General features: G+C 41.2%; 3 protein-coding genes across 8 annotated transcripts in view; 1 reads left to right on the top strand and 2 right to left on the bottom strand.

The window, feature by feature from the left end:
* Positions 1-9556, bottom strand: part of LOC110380242 (stress-activated protein kinase JNK) — a 108529-nt gene extending 98973 nt beyond the window's left edge. For all 4 annotated transcript variants that reach the window (XM_064039162.1, XM_049848544.2, XM_049848557.2 and 1 more), the window contains exon 1: positions 9396-9556. The gene's annotated coding sequence lies outside the window, so the exon portion shown is untranslated. The remainder of the gene's footprint in view (positions 1-9395) is intronic.
* Positions 9557-10023: 467 nt separating this feature from the next.
* Positions 10024-12810, top strand: LOC110379868 (RNA-binding protein lark). 2 transcript variants are annotated; one of them, XM_021339681.3, is made up of 5 exons: positions 10024-10184; positions 10308-10981; positions 11253-11461; positions 12386-12427; positions 12519-12810. In XM_021339681.3, exons 2-5 carry the CDS (start codon positions 10316-10318, stop codon positions 12565-12567), a joined length of 966 nt encoding a protein of 321 aa, XP_021195356.1. In that variant the 5' UTR covers positions 10024-10184; positions 10308-10315; the 3' UTR covers positions 12568-12810. The 2 variants fall into 2 exon arrangements, with proteins under 2 accessions (XP_021195356.1, XP_021195355.1); XM_021339680.3 differs by having other exon boundaries at positions 11253-11524.
* Positions 12811-13914: 1104 nt separating this feature from the next.
* Positions 13915-17685, bottom strand: part of LOC110379864 (bone morphogenetic protein receptor type-1B) — a 64622-nt gene continuing 60851 nt past the window's right edge. For both annotated transcript variants that reach the window (XM_021339678.3, XM_049848293.2), the window contains exons 2-3: positions 16501-16688; positions 13915-16350 (exon numbers count right to left, since the gene is read on the bottom strand). In XM_021339678.3, the coding sequence (XP_021195353.3) occupies positions 15097-16350; positions 16501-16688 (1442 nt within the window). In that variant the 3' untranslated portion in view covers positions 13915-15096. The remainder of the gene's footprint in view (positions 16351-16500; positions 16689-17685) is intronic.

Genomic DNA, 17685 nt, shown 5'->3' with positions numbered 1-17685 from the left:
AAAGTTGGCAACGCATCTAAGTTTCGCCTTCAAATATGCAAGGAGCAGGCGAAGTTAGTGGGCACGCCTCGCTGACTCCACGGTGTGCTGGTTATAATGTAAGTGACTATGAGATACCACTGGTGTGAGATTGTGAATATATACTTGCTAATGGGCGCTGCCTGACCTATAAGTTCAATAAATAGACCAAACAGTATGGTTCGAGCACTTGTGTTGGTACAGTAGATAAAGGCAAAAAAGAAGCTGTGCGATGCATTGTAGGAGTAGTAGAGCTATATAGAAAGTCACCAGAAGAAATATGGGCTATATTGATATAGAATTTAAAAAAACTGCAAACCAATGTAGTGAAGGTATTCTTAAAATTTCAATTTTGCTCCTGGCATATCAATGCGTTTTTCATCACTTCGAAATCCGCATTTCGAAGTGATGTGCGCAACTTCGATACAATTTCTTTTTCATCAATAAAGATTCAGCATACTACACACTTTTTTTAAATCTTTTCATTTATATTTGTACGAAATTACAATATTCAACTGGGCTAAATCCTTGTTATTTTTCACAAAACCTGTCGTTCGATTTTTTACCATTTATCCAGGTACCGAAAACATTTTGAGGCAGGCTAATGCGCTCACTTTTGTTAGGAAAGCCTCTCCAAACATTGGCTGAACATCTATCATAATCTGGACGTGGGCGGGAGTTTCGTAACGTGTGGGCGGCGCCCGCCCTGTTATCTAATTCAACCGTACAATTTACCTAAATGTTTTATTTGTTACTGTTATAAACGATAGATTGTTATGAACTATTAGAGTCTATGTATGGCTATGAAGGCTTCATGAAAGCCTTTAACTTAGGACCGACAGACATAGTCATAGACTACTATTTTCTAAACAGTTTATCTGAACCTTTGACATTTACTTCTAAACAATTTGGATTGAATTCTGAAGTGGAATATAATTCATTCGACTATCAGGAAACGCAAAGTTGATATCCGACTACAATACAAGGAAATAAACATAAGTGCTAGCTATCCTTGGGAAGCATGGGTACTCTCCTTTTTTAAGTATGAATTTATCACCCTGGTTAAATATGTAGCTGGTAAGGTCTTTGATTGTTTCTACAGCCTCATAATAATATACAATTATTTTATCTACTAAATACCTATGCACCAGAACACCAAAACATGAAGTGAAATAATGTAAATATTTGCAGCATCATTATTAAAACATTATCACGAGAGGGTTGCCCTGATAATAACATTAAGTGCAGAGGTCACCGACCCCGGCCAGCAAATTCAAACAGGTAGCGGGGCCGGCTTTCATCAAATTATCTGCGTACACGTACCACAGCGGTTCTCAACATTGCACTAACACAATATAACATTAGAAACAATTTTTTGGCAAAAATAAGAAAAAATAATATGTCATTCTTCTCTACGCCTTTCAAAATATTATCCGAAATATCCTAACTTCTTTTTGATATTACTAAGTTTATTTGTAGTTTGGCATAGCTATCGATTTCTATGACGAACACGCTACACGACAGCCACACTCTTGGTTTAAGTGACATTTTGATACCTCATACAATCATCATCCTCCGAGCCTTTTTCCCAAACTACGTTGGGGTCGGCTTCCAGTCTAACCGGATGTAGCTGAGTACCAGTGCTTTACAAGGAGCGACTGCCCTATCTGACCCCCTCAACCCAGTTACCCGGGCAACCCAATACCCCTTGGTTAGACTGGTGTCAGACTTACTGGCTTCTGACTACCCGTAACGACTGCCAAGGATGTTCAATGACAGCCGGGACCTACAGTTTAACGTGCCATCCGAAACACAGTCATTGGCGTCTAAGATATACTTAGAAAGTACATACAAACTTAGAAAAGTTGCATTGGTACTTGCCTGACCTGGAATCGAACCCGCGCCCTCATACTCGAGAGGCTGGTTCTTTGCCCACTAGGCCACCACGACTTTTTGATACCTCATACAATATTAACAGTTTTGAAGCTAAAAGCAATACGACGCTTCAGTTCGACAGAAAGCAATCAAGGTAAAATGTCCCAAGTTTCTACATTTTAATTTATTAGGATTAAAGTAAGGTTTGACAACCAGTGTCGTAATCAGTAATCAACTTTCCCCTTTTACCCGGGCCGATAAAAGTGAAATTGGGGTAAATCTAACACTTTTCAGGATATTTTTAAATCAACCTCAATTTTTAGCTAGACGCTTTGAGATTAGATTATATTTCGGAAATTTACAAATGCTTTATTTTTATTGGAACATTGTTAGTGGAAGATTTATTTCCTCCACGGTTTCGTCGAGGGTGGGTAATGATGTTTAACCACCCCTTGCGGTTTTCCAGATTCTGTATCGAAAGCCCCATTAAAGTTTATGGAGAACATTTTTTAGCCGATGCCTTAAAATCAAAGAATTTTTGAAACATAATGATACGAACTATGTAGGACGCTTCCCACTAATGGACGTTTTAAGCAAGAAACTTACAAAATATTTTCCATTTTTGTGATGATAAAAAAAACTGATGGTGAAAATTGTTCAGGCTGTTACTGAAAAGTCCAATCACATACATTACGTAACGTAAATACAAAGACAAGAACAACAAACTAAAGTATTTGGCGTACATACCAAAAGAACAACAAATAAATCTCAAAGGGTTAAAAAAACAATAGAACTTTCCCGCGAGCTTATTTAGATTCCCGGAGCAAGTGAGAAGTAGTGGATGCGAGAACTTTGCAGCTCAAATACCGACCAACTTTAGCCTTGCAGCAAGCCCGTGAAGTTCATTAAAACCTACGCCTCGATTAAATATAGTGTACGGTATATTGAAGTATAGTTATTTTAGTATGAACCTTAGGTAAACTTGAACAAATTACAGCAATATAATATGAACTTTATTGGCTATATTTAGAAAGGCCTAGGGGTAATCCGCCTATTTCTATTTCTTTTCTTGTAAAACAATTAGCTTTATAAAGAAAAAGCCATTCATACTAAGTCTACTAAGGTTGTTAGGCAATAAACCTAGCTACACAATTAGTTCCATTAAGTACACACTTCGAAAGTACCCTTGTTTTAATCAGCCCAAAGCCAATAAACGTACATAACATTGACACAAAACCATTGACGAATCTATTTTTACATGTCGCAACCAGGCAAGAGCAGAAAACCTGGCAGGCTCATTTACAGCGAGGTATCGGAACGCGCCCCGGGCCGCGCGACCGCTGCAGTGGCGGCGGCGGGCGGCGTGACGTCACGCGCGATCAATGGAACTGACGTCGAAGCGCCCCCCGCCCCGCCGGCCCGGGCGCACCCCGGCAGCCCGGCTGCCAGCCTGCCTCGGATGGGACACGACACGAATTTATTGTACTGTTAATTAACTTTATTGATAGAGGATATTTCAAAACTTCGCACTTAAATTGTGATTAATAAAAGTTTTTCCGAGTAGCTGAAGTTAAGCATTATCGTTAGAACCATAAGGCTCCATATAAAATAAATAGTATAGATATCTGGTTTTCTGTATTCGAGTGCGTATAGTTACGTAAGGCCTCGCGGCGACCGGCGAGGCTGCGGGTATTTAAGCCGACAACGAGCGGGGGTAATCTGGGCGAACACTCGTTACTACTTAATTGGCGGGTAGTTGTAGATTATGTTTACCTGCGCTCTACTCATAGTTCACGCGACTTTCCTGAACCGTATGTTTAAAATAATGCCTTTATTATGCCGGCATAATCTTACTATGAAATAGACCACATAATTTTCCACTTGTGCCTAATTTTGTAAGAAACTTTTGTTGGCACTACTTACAGTTTAAAAGAACCATATTTCCCGCAGGTTCATCATATCAACTACGTTATACTTCCCTCACAATTAACAAACAATTGTATTCATAACACGTAATTCGATCTGATGGATTGTAAGTGATCGGAATCAATATCGGGGCCATTAAAAAGCGCGTTAACGCGTATAAAGCCAAATTGACGTCGACATGTTGATGGAAAATAATCCTAACGCATTTGGGATGTCATAAACCAAAATAACATGGATGCAATTCGTTTCATTTTATATAAAAATATATGCGACTCTTTGAATACACAAAACAACACACCCTCACTGAAAGGAGAAATCCAAAAACATGACCGAAACTATCCTGTCGGCAAATAGGAAATCACAACATTTGGGCGACATTTGCAGTTCCAAAAAAGGTTGTCATTAGATCCTTATCAAAAACCGCCCAACCTATTTGCTGTAAGACCACCAAATGTATAATACACTTTCGTAACAATGTACACGGAAATCTCCAAATACAACAAAAATCCTGAGCCTAAATTATTGTTGTAGCCCAAAAACGAGCAAAAAAAGCAACAGGAGACATAGGGTCTCGTTTGCTAAAATTAAAGCTTCGTATAATTCGCGTTTCTATAATGAGAGGTTCCCTCATCCACCCCTTGTACCCTGCGGGGGTTTCCACGTGGCTACAGGCTTCTTTGTGTCTCACTTGAGCCATTGCTCAATCTAGTTCCTTAAAACCTTTATTGAAAGCCTCGTGATGAAAGTCGTTACACGTTTAATCCACATGTAATATTTTGTACCACTTTAAACATGCACTTATGAGGTTTTGGCTCGTGATATTTGGCACAAAATATCAGCAGTTTAACATTATGTTTACCAGAAATTTATGTACATAAGTGCATGTTGGAAAACCTATTAACATTTTTTATCAAGAAACGAAGCCATTTTATTTTCAGCGGATAATTTCCGAGAATTCAAAGTTTTGTGTACACAATTTCCTGCTCTTTATTATAACTTCTTAGCCTTTAATAAAAGTTACCGCTAAAGGGTTTCTCAAGATTGTAAACGTGACCGAGATTATAAAATCTCATCATAACCAAGCTGTCGCTCAAGCTTTATGAAACTGAATAAACAGAAACCTTGCATAGAAATTACATTCATTAAAAAGCAAGAGAATGTAAATATGACTATGCATGTGTAAAACTCATGACTGTAGTTACAGGAAATGATGCACCAGCAAATATAAGAGCCGTTACTAATTAAATAAATAGTCACAGTGACTTACTTCGACAGCCAACTGAGACTGCCACGGGTATTACAGCGTCAAAACATCAGATAAGCCTTCTGCGGTGATTCAGCGCGAAAATATGCGAACACCGCATCCGGACATTATCGGAGTGGTTGCTGCGAGATTATGAATGTGGGGCAGGATATTATCGTGATCACGGCTTAATATTGCAGGAAGGGGCCACGGCCACAACTAAGGAAAGCAAATAACGAAAGCCATTTTGGGGCTGCCACTGATTAGCTGGCGAATAAATTGATATGGCAACTAATATCTAAGTAGATAACGTGGTTAATATAATTTTATTAGAGCAGCAAAGTTCCCAAGATGTTCTTTTAAGTCTCATACGGTGTAACTAAGTATAAGGACTACCATAACACTAGAGTTTGTTATTCTGGAAGCAGTTCAACTTAAATAGTGAAGCAGAGTGCGCGACTGCTAATATAAGTGTACACGTAAACTGCATTAGCTGATGCTTTTGTCTGCTTTACAAAACTGCAGAGTTCAACAGCCTTAGGGAGGACCACAATCTATACACTCATGTGTGAAGAGACTCATATGTTTTAGCCTAAAATAATGACACTTTAAACCTAATCGATACAGTTTAAAAGAAAACTGTATGAAGCTCTAGTGTCGGTAACTGAAAAGTGCTGGTCTTTAAAGTAGTCGTGACGTTTCAAATACATACTTGTTATTTTTATGGACGACACCTGGATCTATGTATCTTATACATCGATACATCATTTATTGAGTTTGTCAATACATGTATATGTATATTTGTGTTCTGTCGAGACCTGTATCTTCCAGGCGACTTCACACTTTAACTTTTCCATCTAACGTGTCTCCAGCAGTCCTGGTTTCAACTCGGAATGACTCCGACGCCGAACTACTAAACTTAATTGACAAGGGTTCTTACAAGTTTGTTTTTGGTGCCAACCGCAAGAACAACGCTACTGCGTAGATGTCTTAAATCTAGATATGTTCGAACTGGAGTGTCAGGAGGACGAGGCATCAGAAAGTTTGTTAATTGATAAATACATATTTCATATAAAAGGTGTCTGGCACTAAATCGACCACATTTTCAAAGGCATGGAAATAACTACTTCTCAATTTTAGCGATTATCACTTCTAGGTAATTTAAATATCTTTGGAGGTTGGATTCCAGTACTATCTAACTTAAGTTTGAAAGAAATCCTTCCCTCGGTAACCAATTTATTTAGCATAGCGGTAACGCGTGAGCTTAGAGCTACAAAATACGCGTCCATTTGGGATCCTCGCAGGCTCATTTGGTTCGATTGCTCTATAAAAAGATTATCTCGCGGGCGCGGCGCTCGCAACAACAACGATTACCTCGCGATACTCCGGCGACCCCGAAAATCAAGAACATTAACACAAATCTAGTCAAGAAATGATTCACTCTAGATTCCGTATCGGTTTTTTGTCCAAACAAACAAAAGAATTAAGCTTGTCACCCATGATTCATACAACATTATATTTTTTGCGGAACTCTCCAAATGAACAACGCTTCTGACAAGATCAGGAGAGATTTTTTTCACGGCTGGCCGGCCAGAGGCCTTGTGCCATAAAAAATTGCGAGTGACAAAACTCCAACCAAGTTTTTATACAGCCTGTATTACTGTCACGACTTATATAAAATGGGATATGAAACGAAAGATGGTTAAAGTGCTAGCAATGAGTCCTCAGGGAGCCGGACTCCGGCCCCGGAATGAGTTTGAAATTATATCCATCCGAGGAAAGTTTAGATTACGCATAAATACGTCATCAAAACGACACGAACTCTTAATATTAGGTAAATTGGGCGACCTGCTTAGATAGGCAAATTATGTAAAATGTCTGGGAGAAAAATCCGTTTTACAGCCTTGCATATCTAGGCATTATGACGTAAGGCCCTAGACAATGGAGATGAGACCGAGGTAATGGCATTTATCCTCTTCTCAGTACATTACGTGAAACAATACGGCATATTGTGTCTCAAATTGCGAATATCACGAGCCAATTACTATAGTAGCGGGGATACATTCCTACCATTTCCCATGGAGGTGTAAGGCTGGGCTTTGAAGCGAGCGGATCTTACCAACGCATCGTATAGATTACAGAACATTAATAAGCAAATGAAAATAACATTAACAAGGTATACACATTAGTAGATTTACACTTGTTGTAATCACAAAAGATAACTCTTGTCATAATTCAATAAATGGAAAATTAGACTAATAAGCTAAGTACAATAATATTGGATGAATCATTTCTTAGCCGCCTATTAAGTTTATTGACTCAATGATATTAAAACGTTAATGTGTGATAACAAACTATGACTAGTAGCTCTGTTTTCTTCTAAGATCATATCAGTATGTAATTGATGATAATGCAAAAACTGTAGCAAGAAGGCAGAGTTCCTATTTGAAGTGATGGCAATGGCAACCCTTAAGATCAGTTTCCCCTAAGAGGCGTGATATTCGTAGCGTTCTTAGCAGCCGCTGGCTTCGAAGCCTCGCCTAAATTACATAACCCTCTTGAACGCGGCGCGGGGCGCGGGACGCCCCAACAATACGAGCAGTATCGAGCGGCCGCCGTCCCGCTCGCGCGCGCGCCTCTCCCTCGCACGCGCCTCTACCGGACATGACAGCTCCGATCCTTTCCACGGACGCCATTCATTGCCGCCGCAGAACGCTTCACATAATCAACCTATGTAGGTGAACCGCCGATGTACCGCACACTAAGCGACTTTCATGAAAGGACATTGATTTCAGCCGCGTGCGGGGAACCTCTATTGTCAAGTTTCGTACAGAAAAAAATCTTATGTATTGTACAAGTGTACCTAAAAGAAAATTCAAGAAGAAAATATTTTAGAAGTTGTCTTAAAACACACAGCAACAGAGATGAACAATACTGTGTATATTAGACATGCAAATTATTATGTTAATGTATTGAAACAAGATGTAACATCACACCTCCGCCGTTACAAAAGTGAAATTATATTATCTCAAAGATCATTTCAACATGTTAAATATGTGTGCAGAACAAAAAAATTGGCAGTCACCGCATTACAATGTGTAACAATAATCATATTTCAATCATCAATCTTTAAAATTGGCACTGCGGCCAAGTTATTTCTTATCATTTAAATGATTGACCTATTTTCAATGACAATCACTGATGCAGTAGGAATCTTATATTTAATCAAGTTATGTCACGTAACTTGTTTATTTACTTTAAAAATGGATGATAAAAATGTGTGCAAATCAGAAATATTGATGGAAATATTGCAAATTGTCATTAAGATTGCTTTGCAATAATACAAATGACAACAGACAAAATTTAAATAAGGCTAGATTGTTTTGTCCTGGACGATCAATGATAGTGATTCAAATCAGTGATGCCACACAACAACAATTTCCAAGAACATTAAATACGCTTTTATTGCAACAAAATGACTTTTATGTGATCATAGTAAATTAAAGTAATTTGATAGCAACCTTTTAAATTCATTATGCAGCTAGTTAGTAGTCAAGTTATATCAATTAGCATACATATTGATAATTATTATTTTACCAATGTTGTTGGCTATCACAAAAATATTGTAAAAATCACAAATAAGATATGACAGGAGCGTTTCAATTTATTTTAACTATAATGCCATTATTTCACGTGAATAAAATCAATATCTAAGTCTTATTAGAAGTGTAACTAATTCACAGTTATAACAATATTGAAACAAGTATTTTTGAAGTATATTTAATGGAATGTACCCTATACCCGTTCACAAATGTTGTTGTACAAATATCTTCTTTGAAGGAATCAATTCTTAAATTCAGTAATCATTCAGACAAATGTCTAAGTTTCTTAAGGCTAACTGATAAGATACGTGAGAACGATTATTCGGGATACAGGTCCTCATAATAATATGTTTAAATAAAGGGACCCCAAAGGTTTCATCTCAAAAGACCTTTACTAACTGTAGTCTAAATAAATAGTGAAGCAGAAGCCGTAGAATCGCCGGCTGCTCACTAGTATCTGTTGAGTTTCGTATCACAACACCGACGTCTGACTCGCTATCAATAGATCTCAAAATATACATAACCACCCGATATAAATTCCTATTACTCTTTTGACATAAAACTTACGTCGCCGCCGGCCAGACTCGAATACCGCCGCCGCATTCCACAACACACAACTATCGCAGACAACACAATTAGCAATAGCGACAATAATTTAATAATTCAAAATGCCATTCGATCTATTTTCGCATCCCACGTTATCTGAAATGAAGATGTAAAATTCAACTCACCGACAGCAAAGTCCGTGTGACGACCGCTCGAATAATATTTTTTTCTCACAAATTCACTGTATTCACAATTTAAAATTGATTATTTTACTTGAAATGTCCAATATTTTTATGTGAATAGACGTCGACAGAGTGACGGCATTTGACATTAATGTTTTCTCTTGCCACTATAAATAATGTGTACATATTGCTATTAAAAAAAAACTTCCATATGGATTGGAAAATATTTTCTACTTTTATGTGATGAATCTAACGATAACTCTGAGCAGTACATAATAATTTTAACCCCATTACGTGTAGAGTTATGCTCCACACTCTATATAAAAAATTATATCGTTAACCATAAAATAACCATATACAGTTGAACCCTCGATGAACTCCTGAAAATAACATCGGCACATCATTTCACTCGTTAAATGATTAAGATGTCTGATAATAATAAAATGTCCACCATATTTGTCAAGAATTTAAATATCACGAGAAATGATCCTAAATATCGGTCACCGGCAAACAAAGTGGCTGGCTGGCAACATTTTCTATTTATTATTTCTTCTTTGTCTATGGTCGTGTGGAAACGGAAACGAATGAATGAAAATACACGCCACCCATTGTGAGTTGTGCGAATGAAACAAGTCTACGCGCTTTTCTTTCGGTCTTTCTCTTTCCTTCCTGTCGCCATTTTGTGGTTAAGTTCATTTCTCGCTCGCTGTGGCATAAATATAAGTTGTAATATAGCTGTGTGTTATTTTCTCTAAATTGTGCTTTCGTCGTGCTAAGTGATACTGATATAAGGTAAGTATTGCCAAAAAATTGTTCTAGCCAACGAACTATTACTTTTTTCGGTATTGCGAACTGCCATTATCCATTGTCATGGACGCTGCTGACTCATTTCGTCAAATTATGTATGCGTTTCAGAACCTAAAATGCCGGGCGCCGGTACTTTCAAAATCTTCGTCGGGAATCTTTCCGATAAAACTACGGACGCCGATCTTAGACCGCTATTCGAAAAATACGGTACGGTCGTAGAATGCGATATCGTCAGAAATTACGGTTTCGTGCACATGGAAAACGAGCAAGTCGGACGCGAAGCCATTCAGAATTTAAACGGAGAGATGGTTCATGGCCAGGCGATCAAAATAGAAGCCGCCAAGAGCCGAAAGGCGCCGTCGACGCCGACCACCAAAATATTCGTCGGTAACCTTACGGACAAGACGCGCGCGCCCGAAGTCCGCGAGCTGTTTCAGAAGTTCGGCACGGTCGTCGAGTGCGATATCGTTCGTAACTATGGCTTCGTGCACTTGGACGCGACGGGCGACGTGAACGAAGCTATCAAAGAGCTGAACGGTATGATGGTGGACGGACAGCCCATGAAGGTGCAGCTGTCGACGAGCCGCGTCCGCCAGCGGCCGGGCATGGGCGACCCCGAGCAGTGCTACCGCTGCGGTCGGGGCGGCCACTGGTCCAAGGAGTGTCCCAAGGCGCTCGGCCCCGACCGGAACGGTTTCCGCGATCGAGCTTTCGGCCGCGACCCCTACCCTCCGCCGCCGCCGCCGCCGTTCCTTCGCGATCGCATGATGGGAGGATTTGGGGTAACGCGCTATCACTTACTATCCGAACCGCCGGTTTCCATTTGACCGCTTTCGATGCATCACGTAGGCCGAGCGCGTGGAGTCTGTCTTCGCACGCGGTACCTAACTCGGGCCGAAGTAACATGATCGGGCTCGGTGATGCTACATTCGCTGCTCGCCAACAAACCAAAAACTTAAGATGCCTTAACTAATTTCTTTCTTTGAGTTTCTTTTTATTTTATTTTTATGCAGTCACCGTCTGCCTGTTTGTAATGTATTGTTATGATGGCAGGACCCCTACGATGGGTACTACGACCGGGCTCGGTTTGAGTCTCCGCGGGACCTGTTCGAGCGGCGCTACCCAGTGGGAGCTTCGCGCGGGCTAGAGATGGGCGCGTCGCGCGGCGGCCGCGGGGACTTTGTGTCGCCGCCGCTGCGCCGGGAGCCGATGCCGCCCATGCCGAGCCTGCCGCCGATGCGCAGCGGGATGGGATCCATGAGGTCGTCGTATGATGCTATGTACAGCAGGAGAAGTCCCCCTCAAGGACCTCAAATGTCCCGGGGGTGAGAATTGACTTGTGTCAACTGTCAATCTTGTATATCTTTCTTTTCCTTACCACAACTAGCTTTCAACTAACAAACAATTGTTTTTAGTTGAATGTCACCATTTCATTTATTTGACAAACAAGTAATATTCTTGAAAATCACTGTAATTACAGTTGTATCTAAAACTCGCAGTATTACACTTTTCATTAATTAGGTAGAGTTCACTCAGATATAATAAATACAATTTCATTGTCAACTCAAGAAAGGACATTTTCCACAGTCTATACATTTTTGGTCCAAAATAATAAAAAAAATGCTTATAAAACATGTCCGCCTGATCTTTTGTAAATATGGCACCAATGTTGCAGCACCACACTTGGTCTGGCTAAAATTCTGTCTTTCCAAACATTTTTTATTTAACTTATTACCTATGAAAATTACTTGCACTATTAAGTTACTTACTTGTACTATTTCTTTTAGTGCCCAGTATTTTTTCCATTGCAGATTATTCTTTTGTTTATTTACTTGGACATGTTCAGGGGATATTATTTGACCTCTAGTTATAATTCGAGTCCTATTTATCCTAACGCTTTTCTCTGTTATATCTTTGAGTATTTGTCCTAGTTTTTAGTCCTTCATCTAACAGGATAGTAACATTACCAAATCTCAAATGGCAATATAAGGCAGCAATTAGTAACCATTGATGTTGAGGGCTTAGTTTTCCCAATCTAAGCTTCCAAATAGTGTGGGGGGAAAGTGGGCTTCTTAAGTTTTATCAGAATACAGCACTTTTTTGTTGATTTTGGACCAAGATGGATGATGTCCTTTGAAAACTAAGCAAAGTTTTTATAATTTTAACTTTAAATTTTCTCTTTACAGAATGTATGAAGACTTTAGCCGTGATACATTTGATGACAGAAGGTGAGACAGGATTGTTTACACTTACTGAATACAGCTTCCTTTCAAAATTGGTAAAATGGCTTTGATACTAATTGATACTTTTTGTTTTCAGGCCGGGAATGAGAGGACCATCTCCCTCCAGAAGATATGCGCCTTACTAGGTTAATATAAAAAGTTAGATATAGTCCAACGCTCAGTTGCAATCAATTGTAATTTGTACTTGACTGGCTGACCGATAGTTAGTACTGTTTTATAGAGAATAAAAGTATAATTTGAATAAGTTGGTGGGAGTGACTGATTTGAGATTTCCACAAGTGCGATTGGCATGGATGCTTATGAAGTTATGAATGTGTAATGTGACTAAATGTAAATAAGTGAAATAAATATCATTTTAAGTACAAAAATTATTTTCATTGTATCAGCATGTTACCCCTCAATTAATTACTAGTTTTGAGTAACGTATGTGTAGCCTTTTCCTTTGATTTTAAACAAGTGATTAAAATTTCGCTAATCTGCCGTTATCTGACCCCAATGGCCTGATGATTGCCTCGTACTGTAGAAAGTTGTCCTAGCAGTGTTGGTGACTGACAGAAATATGTACATGTATGTAATTGAAATTGCACTTTTATCTTTTCTCCACACGAACTCACGACTGCTGTGCAGGTCTCGGGTTCGATTCCCGGCCCTACGACAGGTGGCGCTAAACGCAACGTGAAGAAAGTTCGGCCAAATCCGAGACGGACGACGAACGCACGAAAGCTTCCGTACCACCATCGATGTTTGTTAACTCGGGTTGACTCGCTCACGGTCTAGCTCGAGTACGCGCGTTTGTAGCGATACGCACGCAAGAAAGACGCAGCCTGTAGACCTTTGCACACCTGTATACATACCGACGCGCATGTGTAGTGATGTAAACGCGCTTTTGAAACGATACAAACGACAACAAACTGCTCTGCAGGATAAAAACGCGCGTCGACGGCGCGTTTAAAAAACGTGGTGTGCATAGGCCCTTAGATAGCTCGAGTCGCCCATCACTAGTTTGTATTCGTCCAACTAATATCATTTCTTTCCCTTTTACTGAACCTGGTAAAATGATTGGTTTACACACAGCCCACGAAATCATGATAATGCAGTACCTAATAAACTTTATTGACATTTAGCTGTTCGCTATTATTTATTTCACCAGTATAAAATGTAGCCTGTTTGTCGAGGATAGTGAAGCTTTCCAATAGTGAAATATGTTTTTTTCAAATCGTTTCAGCAGTTTCGGTGTTTTAAGGTACAAAAAAAACGTTTCATGTTTGTTATTGTATAGGTAACATTTAGAGATATAATTACTTTGAGAATAATTCGTGGACCACCATTCAATTGGCGCTCACATCTCAATGATAGACGATAAATATATGACTTCACATTCACATGCCATACAACACATTACTAGGTGTGAAACTTGAATGTTAGTTCTCATACAATGTTGTTTGGTTTGGGTAATAAATGAGTAAACATAATCTATGTCCATTAATGTTTTATTTGTAACTTAACATGTATTAGAATCCTATGCAATGTCAGCTACCTGCTATATTTACACAACACTGTACAGGGTGCGATGCGCACTAGTAAATAAATGCTAGGCGGACACTTGGTCTAGTCTATACCTACTCACTTCCACATATACAACTACCCTTACAATTAGCAGTCAATTAATGTTTGGTTTTGTGATTCCGAATCACTGCAAAATTATAAACAGTTTTCAAAATGTGCGTAAGAAAAGTGTATCAAATATGAGTTGTAATGCACTTTTCCTATTACATTTCGATGTGACAATTTTCAACTAAAGTTGAATAGTGACAAGGCATAGAATCTTAACGTAAGGCACATCAGACCAAGTGCGTCGCTATACAAAACAATAGTTAATACTAATCGTTGCGAAGGCATCTCCATAAGACACTGCGCTATACATTCCATAACTTTAATACTCACACACTACTATTAGTCTTTTTATCATCGTTTAAGTACAACCCACATTAGCTACCTGTACCGACAAACATGTGAATATAAAAATGCATTTTACACGGCTACGTCGATAATTTCGAAATCAACTCTGTTTTGTACGATTACAAAGGCGTCTTATTGTCAAAATATCACAATACAAGTCGCTCGAGCCCGCGGCGTCAGTCCCGTACTTCACAACAGCGACTAATTTACAACAGAAACGTAAACAGAGTATTGTTCCATATCTACACTCCTATAGCTGCCTCAGTGTGTCGTGAACCGAACCTGTGTCCCTGCGGTGCGGCGACACACAAGGACACAGCATCGACGAGGACACTCAATTGCTTATACAAACGGAAGACAACAAATTTTCATTATAAAACACTTCATCATTAAATCTAAGTAACAGTAATAAAATAAAACATTACTTTTAGAACAAAACTAAAACCAAAATCATACAGTTGCGGAGATTCCATCGGGAACATTCATAAGTTAGTCATAATTATAATTACAGTATCATGTCACTGGGGCGCGAACTGCTAACCGAATAAACTTAACAATACTGAGATTTAAACGAGAACGGTGGTCGAACTGAATTTTCACATCGATGGGGCGGCTATTGTTTTTCACAAGAAACGTAAAATAAATAGAATTTTATCGAGGAACTTAGGTCGGAACGTAAAGCTAGTAGAGTCCGGTCACACGAGCTTGACGGTGGTCTCCGTGCGGAACTTGGCGAGCGTCTTCTTGACGCGCAGCGCCGTCAGCCGCACGGGCGGGCTGCTGTGCCAGCACTCGCACATGAGCTGCGCCAGCGCCGCCAGCGGCTCGCTGGCCAGCCAGCGGGCCGGCACGCCCGGCCTGCGGGCCGCCCGCACCACGCACGCGTGCATGTCCTCGAAGCTGGGGTCGGGCGGCACCAGCTCGTGGTAGGGCAGCGCGTAGGGCTCCACCTGCTGCGCCTTGCCGCCCGAGCAGCAGCGCCGGCACATCTCCCACAGCACCAGGCCCAGCGAGTACATGTCGGCCATCTTGAAGGCGTCGAAGTTGGTAACGTCGAGCTTCTCGTCCAGCACCTCGGGCGCCATGTACCGCCGCGTGCCGACGCGCGTGTTGGGCGCGATGTCCACCTCGTTGCGCTCCGCCACGTAGCGCACCGCCAGCCCGAAGTCCGCGATGGCGCACTGACCGTTGCGCTTCACCAGGATGTTTTTGCTTTTGATGTCTCGATGCGCGATGGCCGGCTTGCCCTTGGTGCCGAATATGTCCATGTGTAGATGCGCCAGGCCGCTCACTATAGAATACGCCATGGTCATGAGACTGTTCGTGTCGAGTACCACGGTTTGCAGGTAGTCGTGTAGCGAGCCGTTCTCGTGGTAGTCTGTGATGAGCAGCATCTGTGTCCACGAGCCGGTTCCCTTGATGTCGGCGGCGATGAAGCCGAGGATGTTCTCGTGTCGCATCAGTACGGTTTGGTAGATTTCAGTTTCACGGAACCAGGAAGCTTCCTCGGTGGTGAAGAAGACCTTGACGGCGACGCGTTCCCCGCGCCAGCGCGCGAGCCACACCTCGCCGTAGCGTCCCTTGCCGATGGACTCCACCATCTGTATCTGTTTGGCGACGGTGCGCTGCACCAGTAGCGGCAGGCCCGACCCGGAGCCGGAGGACGCGTCGGCTGGGAGCGGCGCGGGAGGTGAGGGCGGACGCTTGCCGGCGCGGCGGCGGCGCCGCAGCAGCAGTAAGGCGGCCGCCAGCGCCGCCAGCAGGGCGACGCAGAGCGCGGCGGCGAGCAGTAGCGTGGGAGCGCCGCCCGCGCCGCCCGCGCCCGGCGACTCCGTCACGTCGGGCGGCGGCTCCGGCAGCGCGGGCTGCAGCCGCCGGTTGCACAGGTCGCTCTCGAAGCAGCACTCTATCACCTTAGGGTGCTGATGTGGCACCTGTGAGCTTTTACACTGGAAAGTAAACAAACATTACGTTAGATAGCTCTTTATTCAGCACATATGAGAATGGGGCAAAATAGGAAATAGTTTTTCAACTGTTCTCCTTTCAATAAATAATGTAGGAGTGATTGGGCTTAAACATGGAACGAGTGAGATACTCACTTGCATGAAGCCCGACTCATCTGGCGGCAGACAGCCGGCGGTGCGGTCGACGACGACGAGCCCGCTGTCGTCCAGCACCTCCTCGACGGCCACGAAGCAGTAGCCGCCGGGCTGCGTGACGCACGTGCCGTTGGCCGCGCCATCAGGGCACGTGGCCGCGCCCAGGCACTCGCACACTAGGCCCCGACCTGGAAACAATGATGTTACATGTTACACGGTGATTTTGGGTACAAGATGAAAAGTTACGGATCGAAGGATAAAATCAAGCCTGAGTTTTGTGTGTTCAAAATAGATAATAATGAATAAATCTAACAACAACAAAAACATCCACTACCAAATCTTTTATATAGGAAAACTAAATAACAACGTAGGACGAGTTTTTATAGAAACCTATTCAAATATGCCAACGCCACAATAATACGATAACATTAAAGTAATTACGCCACATGATGAGTGCTTTATTATAAAACATAGAAACGTAATTATCAATATATCGGGCCGTGTCCAGCCAATCTTAGATAACACGAGGACTTGCACTGAAAGAATCATAATCACGTAACTCAAGGATGTTTATAGATTAACAGGTGAGAAAAAACTTTCCACAGGATGTGAATAATTACTGAAAGATGATATAATCACTGTGAAGTCATTTATAAATATCTCATTATGTGAAGCTTGGTATGTTTAAAGAAAACGTAATATGTACCTAACTTGACGATTAATACAACGAAGCTAATCTTGCCGACTATAAATTAACAAGAATTCCTGTAAAGCTATTCAACAGGAAAATCAAAAAACCTATTCAGGAAACGCAGAATACAAACATTAAGGTATTATAGACTGAAATATTATCAGAAAACCAGTGATGTTTGTTTTGTATCCCTGAGCAATAATATTTATCAACCGATATCTAGAAGTGAGATGCATATCGCGAGGGAATCTCGCGCCGAGCCCATTGCGCACACACACACACAAACAATACATTGATAATGATAGTCTGTACAGATCTCACAATAGTCACGGCTGATGCGACGGTTCAATGCTGTGACATTCATACTTTGACTTCAAGCTTATTTACTAACAGCAAAAAAGTAATTACGGTGACATCGACAAGTATTTTTTCTGGAACCCAACGATGATCACAATATGAAAATACTAATTGGTTTCAAAAGAACACTCGACTCT

Source organism: Helicoverpa armigera, chromosome 18 (assembly GCF_030705265.1).
Source record: "Helicoverpa armigera isolate CAAS_96S chromosome 18, ASM3070526v1, whole genome shotgun sequence".
NCBI lineage: Eukaryota > Metazoa > Arthropoda > Insecta > Lepidoptera > Noctuidae > Helicoverpa > Helicoverpa armigera.
The sequence above is the reverse complement of the archived record's forward strand: the minus strand, read 5'-3'. Positions and strand labels throughout refer to the sequence as shown.

Bases quoted from the DNA above. Each gene is read 5' to 3' on its own strand.
- LOC110379868 (XM_021339680.3), top strand. From the start codon at position 10,316: ATGCCGGGCGCCGGTACTTTCAAAATCTTCGTCGGGAATCTTTCCGAT. The intron at 10,982-11,252 runs GTAACGCGCTAT...TTATGATGGCAG, and splicing joins GCATGATGGGAGGATTTGGG to GACCCCTACGATGGGTACTA. The intron at 12,428-12,518 runs GTGAGACAGGAT...TTTTGTTTTCAG, and splicing joins GATACATTTGATGACAGAAG to GCCGGGAATGAGAGGACCAT.